The sequence below is a fragment of the Camellia sinensis genome, chromosome 6 (assembly GCF_055761805.1).
Source record: "Camellia sinensis isolate YWXY chromosome 6, ASM5576180v1, whole genome shotgun sequence".
Lineage (NCBI taxonomy): Eukaryota > Viridiplantae > Streptophyta > Magnoliopsida > Ericales > Theaceae > Camellia > Camellia sinensis.
This window is the reverse complement of record NC_138966.1, coordinates 181,733,133-181,742,195: the sequence shown is the minus strand read 5'-3', so window position 1 is coordinate 181,742,195 and position 9,063 is coordinate 181,733,133. Positions and strand designations below refer to the sequence as shown.

Here is a 9,063-nt window from a genome sequence, read left to right as displayed (position 1 = left end):
ATGTCATTAACACCATAAACAAACTCAAAAAACCAGATACACAATGACCAAACCAACGCAATAAACGATAGGGACATCGCAACTCACAACCATGGTTAACCACAATGTTTCACTATATGTGACATTGTTTTCATTATGTGTACACTCCATTTCCAAACACCATCCTCCAACCAACAAGGGTCTTGTCTCCATATTTCAATTACACAACACACCCAACACCATGTATGCAACTGACATTGCACAAAATGACACACACAAAATGTGGATGAAACGGGCATCAACGTGAACATTAGGACTCCAACATAACTCTTATATTAATGTAACCACAAAAAAACAGGGTACACTACACGACATCAATTAGGAAAAAATTACAAGCCAACACTACGATTACCATAGAGCAACATGCCAAACAGAGTATTCAACATTACAGCAATACCAGTATACAACACAAATAAGCTAATGTTACCCACTCACACCTACACAGTACACCACATTGCAAAACAACATCACAAACAAATACCTGGCGTCATTTTTCACCAACACAGTCATCAACCAATGTGGAAATCAGGATGCAAACAAGCCAACAAGACTCCGTCGATGTTAACTGCAACGTCAATCGACTTAGTGTAACAACAAAACAACACCGGCAGCACACTTCAAGGAAAGGGGTTTCGTATTTCTAGGGTTTTTGATGAACCCTAATGTTAAAAATTGGGTCAATTGAAACACACTATCCAACGTTACCAAAACCGATTGCTGAACAAATTGGCAAAATTTCCTCAACCCAACATTGCAAACAAAGAACCTTCCATCTTCGTCCACACCGGTTTGATCGGAATGGAGGGAAACCACAAAACTCTTTAAGCCATTTTGGATACAAATGTAAATTCCATATTAGTAAAAATCCCATACACCCTGATTTTTTGGTCAACACGCGCTTTAGCATTGTACAAATATGTCATTAACATTTAAATGAGACTTTTGGATCTAATAGATAAAAGTCAGGACTAAATGATTAACAAGGCTTAAATTTGGGATTTATTGGTGCTTTACCCTTAAATCATCTATTTATTTTAGTTAAGTAAAATAAATGATAAAATAATATTTTAGTCATGAAATTCAATAAAAAAATAATATTTAAATATTTTATGTACGTCTACATTGAGTTTAATGACTAAAATACTCTTATTTTATTAATTTTACTTAATTTTTTATTGAGTTCAATAACTAAACTACTATTGTTTTATCATTTTTACTTAACTAAAATAGATAAATAATTTAAATTAAATAAAACCAAAACATTAAAATTTAAATTATTAAGATTAATAATTAAAAAAAATTATTTTATTACAAATATCAAACTCTAAAATTTTGTTTGTAATCTCCTCTAAACTTTTTTATGAATTTACAAATATTTTAATAAAGATACTACTGATTTGCAATTTTTCCAAAAATCTTCCCCGGTGTATATTACGCATATACGCGCATCCTAGTATTTGTCTACGTTATCAAGATATAATGCGCACCATATAGCGAGAGAACAGAGAGGATAATAATCTGAATAAGCGCAGCACAGGGCTTCAAATTCTTGCAGTTTCTTCAGTTGCGTTTGCTTCAAATTCTTAGTTTTCAACACTCTCTCTCTCTCTCTCTCTCTCTATATATATATATATATATGTATATACCTATTGATACAATATAGACTCCAATGACACTTGTGCCCAGCCTTCAATTCTACCCAACAACAACAACTACCCTCCTAGACTCGTTCCAGAGCTCAGTTTCCAAGCTCCATGTCACCACGCGCTTGCAATTCTTCAGGTACGGTTCTTCCACTCCTTTCAAGAATCAAAATTTCTGTGCCACAAACAAGGCTCAAAGCTCAGACTCACTCTCACAAAGAAACCCACAAGGAAAATCCAATTTTCTGATCAGAAACAAGGATCTCAGGTGGGGTTTTTCTGATGAAACACCCATTTCTCAATCAAAGGCTAATTCAAATTCTTCTAGTAGTAGTTGGTTAGATAAATGGAATGATACTCGGCCCAAACCGCCTAGGGCGGTATTGAATTATAGAAATAGTGGCAATTCTTCAAATTTAGGTTCCATAAAAATTAGTTCTTCTAGTGGTGGTGATGGTGGTGGTGGTGGTAGTACAATGGAGAAGATTGTGGAGAAATTGAAGAAATTTGGGTACATGGATGATGTGAATGAGAAGAATGAGGAGGGGGAGAGAGTGATTGAAAAAGGGTCTGTTGAGGATATATTTTATGTTGAGGAAGGTATGTTGCCAAATCCAAGAGGTGGGTTTTCAGCAGAATCGCCGTTGGGGGTGGAAAATGTGTTTGGAAGTAATGGGGAGGTGAGGTTTCCTTGGGAGAAGCCAGTGGACAAGGAAGAGGAGAAGAGGAATTCTGTGAGGCAAAAGAGTAGGACTTGTTTAGCTGAATTGACTCTTCCGGAATCAGAGTTGAGGAGGCTGAAGAATTTAGCTCTTCGGATAAAGAACAAGACAAGGATTGGCGGTGCTGGTGTCACTCAAGCAATTGTGGATTTGATTCATGAGAAGTGGAAATCATCTGAGGTTGTGAGATTGAAAATCGAGGGTGCGCCTGCACTTAATATGAAGCGGATGCATGAGATATTGGAGGTTAGCTTCTTTTGAAACTAGTTGCAACTCTGTTTTCCAATTTTTCCTCTTTTTTTTTTTTTTTTTTAATGATGTCCAAGAATTAGGTTATTATTTTAATATCTAGCTGCATCCGATGTGTATCGAAAAACCCATTCTTGAAACCCATATTGGGTGCTTAGCATTGGATAGGTTCAAGTGATCAGGTTAAGACAAGTTTAAACAACTTACATAATGATTAAATTAACACATCACTATTACTGACAAACTAGCAAATAATGATAACACTCTAAATTTGTTCCCGAAACTTGAACTTCAACAACTTATCACTAAAAAATGCAAATTAGTAATACAACCGTGCTAAAGGCCTCAAAAGAGAGGCGCGAATTTGCCTCGAAAAGTTGATTTTTGTTTTTTTTTTTTGGAAGGGTTTTTATGTATACCCTAAAACCTAAATCGTAATAAAAAAAAATCAAACCAACATAGCCCAACAAATAGGAAAAAAAAAAAAAAAAAAAAAAAACAACAACAACAACAGCAATTTAGCCTATGTGGCTTGATAATAATAATATTAGTGAGTTGGGTTAGACTAATTGGGTGATAAATTGACTGATCAGTTAGACTGCTGGCTAAAATTTGTTAATTCCATATAGTTTTGTACGAGTCTTTACTATATTTTTATTTCAAATCAGAAAGACTCGGAAGAAATAAAAACCTAAACCTTAAGTCCTAAACTCTAAACCCACCCCTACACATAACCATCCTTAAAAAAAAAAAAAAAAAAAAAAATACAACAGCCCAACAAATAAATAAATAAATAAATAAATAAAACAACCAAACTAACATAACCCAACAAATAAATAAAAATAATAATAATAAAAACAACCAAACCAACACAGTTTCAAAGAAAAAGAAAAAAAAAAAAAAAACCAATTCGAGCCACATTTGAGGTCTCAAATTCGAGGCCCCGATCTTTTTCCTTAGTAATATCACATAATTCACCTAGTACATAAATGGTAATGAATTACAAATTGCATTGTGTACATAGATTTTTGAAGTTGTCTTATAGTAATGAGTGAAAGAGGGATAGAGTTAAGTGGATGGTAAAATTATAGTACACACACACACTTAAAAGATAGATACCATATGCCCTTTCGTAACTACACCACAATGACTTGTAACAAAATTACAATGAGTCATAACTTTTTTCACCACAATAATTCGAAATATTTTAATGTTCATAACATAGCCACAATGGTTTGTAACTGAATCTTTCTTATATGAAAAATGATTTGTTACTAACACCACAAAAAATCATCACTTGGTAAGGGAGTGTGTATCATGGGTTTTCCCTTGAATAAAAGAAGAAAAGACTAAAGAGAGAAAACAGAAAAAATGGGACAAAGTCAAAAGAATTATAGAGTTGTATGTAAACTTCATATGCCTAATACATATATGTAAAAGGTTTTGTAGAAGCGCGGGGGCAGGGCCAACCCTCCCTCCACCCCTGTGCCTAGCTGAGCTCCTTTCTGAATGACTATTCTGTTTTCTTCTTTCTTGTATCAGTTCTTCACTGTATTACACACACAAACTAATGACAGTTCAGTAATTCATCTTAAATTTGCTGTCTTAATTTCAGAAGAATCTGAGTTTCTTAGAATAGTATAACAATGAAAGTTATGGCATGTAATATATCTCAATAGATAGTTATTTCCAATCCATCTGATGCCACGTTTTCCAGTTGTGGCATGTGATATATCTCAATAGATAGTTGTTTCCAATCCATTTGATGCCACATTTTCGATCGCTTTCAGAGAAAAACTGGTGGGTTGGTGATTTGGAGGTCTGGCACTTCTGTTTCTTTATATAGAGGTGTGAGCTACGAGGCTCCCTCAGAGCGAGCAAACAAGAAGATACATAAAAGAAATGAGATTTCGCAAAATTCTTTATCAATGGCTACTGCTAAAAGTATAAATTATTCAGAGCATAGTTCTGTTAATGATGCGCATACACCTCAAGGAGACTCAGGAAGTGCTCTTGAGGAGAAAAAAGACACAGAATCATCACAGGAAGTGAAGTATGAAGATGAAATTGATGAACTGTTAGATAGTTTGGGGCCTAGATACACAGATTGGCCTGGAGGTGATTTGTTACCTGTAGATGCAGATTTACTTCCCGGTATTGTTCCTGGGTACCAACCTCCCTTCAGAGTTCTTCCTTATGGGGTGAGAGCTACACTTTCAGGAAAGGAGGCAACAGCTTTGAGAAGGCTTGCCAGAGTTCTTCCTCCGCATTTTGCTTTAGGTATTCCCGTTTCATGATTAACACTCAATTTTCAAGTTCTTATATCTTGATTGTGTTATGAAATTATGCATATCCAGGTAGAAGCAGGCAGCACCAAGGTTTGGCTGTTGCCATGATCAAGTTTTGGGAAAGAAGTTCAATTGCAAAGATTGCACTGAAACGTGGTGTACAGCTAACCACAAGCGAGAGAATGGCTGAAGATATCAAGGTAGTAAGATATACTTGGTTGTATGAGCAGTAAATTTTGAAGGAAACAAAACTTTTTCTTGATCTCAGTACTTAGCGAACCCTCCAACTTATTTCACCTATTCTCACAATTAATTACTACTGTCTTAATTATCTGTCATTGTGCAGTTGGTTATTTTAATTTCATTCAATCTATTCAGAAATCTCCAAAACTGACATGTTCAGCTTTTTAAACTTGAGGGTTAGCGTTTTTTTTTTTTTTTTTTGGGGTGCAAATGGCAGCCCAATGTCTATATTTAACGTTGTAATTTGTGAGAACAAAATCTAGCTTTCGGTATCCTTAAATTACTTGTCGATATTAGCTTTCTACTTGGTACATTTATCCCAAATCCGTAAGTGCAATTTTCTATAAATACAATTTGACTGCTACAGGGAAAGATAGGCATGTAAAACTTTGTTTTTGCAATTGCCCACAACTGATGTTAAGGTGGTCATCTTTTACACAATGTCACACCATTATACCGTTTTGTATTTTGTGTCTTCCCATTTTTCAAATTTACTAATGGAGCTGTTCGTTGATAAATAAATAATCTCTGCTGGAAATATAGCTGTATTAGTTACTGCCACAAGGGATAAATGAAGTTTTCTCTTATAAATCTGTACACGCTTCTGATATACGCAGCAAGGATGCAAACGAGTGACATGTCTAAGAAAATGTAGTGTTGGCCAAGGCTTGTGGCATGAAGACAATACATGAGTGCTTGCAAGGAGAGGTTGGAGGTTCAACTCCCCCTAAGTGCTAATCTAACGACTAGCCATTGAGCTTTGTTGATCAAAAAGAAAAAAGAAAATGTAGTTGGTAAAGGAATTTTTCCTGCTTTTCTTAGTTGGACATGCCTATCTTATATGTAGCTGAGAATAGGTGTGTGGAAAACATATCATAACTTTACAGCCATGCATGAGTGTATATATTTGTGCATGTATGTATATAATTAAACCAAACAGAGTAAAATGCCCAACTAAATTTGTTTTAGATTAATAGAGAGTTAAAGCTTGCATGCATATGTTTAATGTAAAATTTATGATTACCTGATTGGGCATATGTTGTGGGATACATGTTTAACATTTGGATAATAATCTTATTTACTGGATGCAGAAATTGACAGGGAGTGTGCTTCTCTCAAGAAACAAGGATTTCTTAGTGTTCTATAGGGGAAAGAATTTTTTGTCACCAGAGGTAGCGGAAGCATTACTAGAAAAAGAGAGATTGGCAAAGACCCTGCAAGATGAAGAGGAGCAAGCACGGTTGAAAGCTTCAGCGTTGGTTATGCCAAATGTTGAAATAAATGGTGAATCTAGAACTACTGGTACACTTGAGGAAACATTGGATGCCAATGCTCGGTGGGGAAAAAGGCTAGATGATCATGACAAGGCAAAAGTGATGAAAGAAGCAGAGGTGTTAAGGCATGCCGATCTTGTTAGAAAGCTCGAGCGCAAGCTTGCTTTTGTAAGTTCCTCAAAATTTTGGTTTGTACTAAGAATGTAGCCTGCTTGCTAGGAGTTGTCACAGTTAAAGACAGTTCAATTTCATATCTCTGTTTGTCTGAATCTTTAGATCAATTCTCTAACAGGCTGAGCGAAAGCTCATGAAAGCGGAAAGGACCTTATCTAAGGTAGAAGAGTCTTTAGCACCAGCAGATTGCCCAGCAGACCCAGATAGCATAACTGACGAGGAGAGGTTTATGTTCCGCAAGCTTGGTTTGAGGATGAAAGCTTTCTTGCTTCTTGGTAAAAAAAAATTTAAAAAAAAAAATTAATTAAATAAAAAATGAAGCTTCCCAGATATGATATTTGTTATTCTTTTTCTATGAGGTTGTGAAATATTAAGTTGAGGCATTGTTTATTCAGGTAGACGTGGAGTTTTTGATGGTACCGTGGAGAACATGCACTTGCATTGGAAATACCGAGAATTGGTTAAGATCATCGTAAAGGCTAAGAGCTTTGACCAGGTCAAAAATGTTGCACTTTCTCTTGAATCTGAGAGTGGAGGTGTTTTGGTCTCAGTAGACAAAGTGTCCAAGGGGTATGCCATAATTGTGTTCCGGGGAAAGGACTATCATCGCCCATCTGCACTGAGGCCAAAAAATCTTTTGACAAAACGGAAGGCCTTGGCACGTTCAATTGAGCTCCAAAGGCGCGAGGTATTTCTTAAAATTTGTATATCATTGATAAAAAATAAGCCTATTTCCTTGTCAGATCTATCACTTCCCAAAAATAAAAAATAAGAAAATAAAAGAAAAATCATTTATGCCATCCTAACCAAACATTTTACAAATTAATTTTATCCCATCCATGTGCTAAATTTATAAAGCTTTTACAGTCTTTAACTTGTGTTACATTTTCTTGACTAACAGGCTCTCCTTAATCACATTTCAACTCTTGAAACACGAGCAGGGCAGCTAAGATCTGAAATTGTACTACCTCCCTTACCTCCTTTAGATTGGCTGATTGGATTAAAGATTTCATTTATCTTTTTCACTCAACTGTCTCTTGTGCTTTTCAATTTTAGGAACAGATGGATTTCATAAGAGGCTCTGGAGATGACGAGCTTTATGACAAACTAGATTCTGCTTATCCTACAGAAGATGAAGACAGTGAGGTCAATATCCTTTCCAGTATTCCATTTTGCTTGTTAAAGCAGATAATTGATTTGTAATTTTGCAGTTTTATTTTATTTTATTTTTCTTTGTTTTTTAGGATGAAGAGGACGAGGCATACCTCGACACTTCTGACACTTACAATGATGGTGAAGATGAAATCGATGATCACCCAGTTCACAATCACCACTTGGAAACAAATTTTCCCTATGATTTCCAAGATCAGGAGTCAGAAGAGCCTGGAAATCATAAGCCATATGCAGTTGCTGATGAGTCAAGTATAAGAGTTGATGAAATGGAGGAAAATGATACAGTGGTTGAGCTTATTGAAAGAAGAATATGAAAAGAAAAAAAAAAAATTGAAGGAATTATTGTGAGACATCAAAGGGTTTATATGCACAAATAAATCATGTGATACTTGCTTCCCTTGTAATAGCCGGTCCTAAATTTTGTACAAATATGGCTTGTTAATTTCAAGCAAAGTTCAGAGGATCACTGCATGTCTAGTTTTGTGTTTGGTCTGGTCCTCTTTCCATGCTTCAAAGCACTTGGTTTTGCATACTCACACTTCTCTACGCTTGAGACCCTTCTGAAGGTTGAATTATTTGATGCATACAGAGTAGTTAATTTGAGCAGGATTGATGTACACCCAGCTGTTGCAATTGTATCATTATGGACTTATCTAGTGTCATTTAATTTATGTTAGTGGTCCTCAAAAAAAAAAAATTATGTTAGTGATGTTGCCACCCACTATTCATAATATGAGTCTCTACATGAAACCACATCAAGTCTCGTAATTTTAATCCTGGTCACAATTGTGTGGGACTCATCACCATTGTGAGTTGGATGTGAAAAATATCGGTGATTTATTAAAATGCTTGAGAATAAATGCAAGCACCTTGGAATTAAAATAAGTTGTAGAAATTTAAGGGTTAAATATTGGCTTCTCAATTGAAAATTGAGTGATAGCTTGCATTACAAACTGGCATGAACACTTAAGCAAGCAGAACTCCTTGTTCTAGATTTTGGTGAAACCTGCAATTTTTAAACTCATAGGTTTGACACAAAAAAAAAAAAAAAAAAGCCCAAAAATTGGCATGAACGCCTTGATAGGAACCAAAGTAAATATTGAGAACTTCTAACACGAGACTCCCGGTTTGAGAATTGTATGAAAGCACAAACACCTGCATATGGACTAATCAAACATATTGTCTTGATTTGGTTAGCATGTCTGTGATAATATGGATTTATTTAATGTTTTTCGTGAATGACTTGCATGTATACATA

General features: G+C 35.3%; 1 protein-coding gene across 2 annotated transcripts; it reads left to right on the top strand.

The window, feature by feature from the left end:
• The first annotated feature begins 1,500 nt into the window (after positions 1 to 1,500).
• On the top strand, positions 1,501 to 8,420 carry CFM3A (CRM family member 3A). Of its 2 annotated transcripts, none has more exons than XM_028224831.2 (9): positions 1,501 to 2,650; positions 4,444 to 4,933; positions 5,011 to 5,141; positions 6,276 to 6,626; positions 6,751 to 6,907; positions 7,028 to 7,320; positions 7,534 to 7,593; positions 7,689 to 7,778; positions 7,877 to 8,420. In XM_028224831.2, exons 1-9 carry the CDS (start codon positions 1,709 to 1,711, stop codon positions 8,117 to 8,119), a joined length of 2,757 nt encoding a protein of 918 aa, XP_028080632.2. In that variant the 5' UTR covers positions 1,501 to 1,708; the 3' UTR covers positions 8,120 to 8,420. The 2 variants fall into 2 exon arrangements, with proteins under 2 accessions (XP_028080632.2, XP_082731749.1); XM_082875623.1 differs by having other exon boundaries at positions 1,558 to 2,650; positions 7,695 to 7,778.
• Positions 8,421 to 9,063: the final 643 nt, after the last annotated feature.

Excerpts from the sequence above, each read along its gene's own strand:
- CFM3A (XM_028224831.2), top strand. The coding sequence starts at position 1,709 with ATGACACTTGTGCCCAGCCTTCAATTCTACCCAACAACAACAACTACC. Across the intron at positions 6,627-6,750 it reads TCGAGCGCAAGCTTGCTTTT|GCTGAGCGAAAGCTCATGAA; the intron begins GTAAGTTCCTCA and ends ATTCTCTAACAG. Across the intron at positions 7,594-7,688 it reads GGCAGCTAAGATCTGAAATT|GAACAGATGGATTTCATAAG; the intron begins GTACTACCTCCC and ends TTTCAATTTTAG.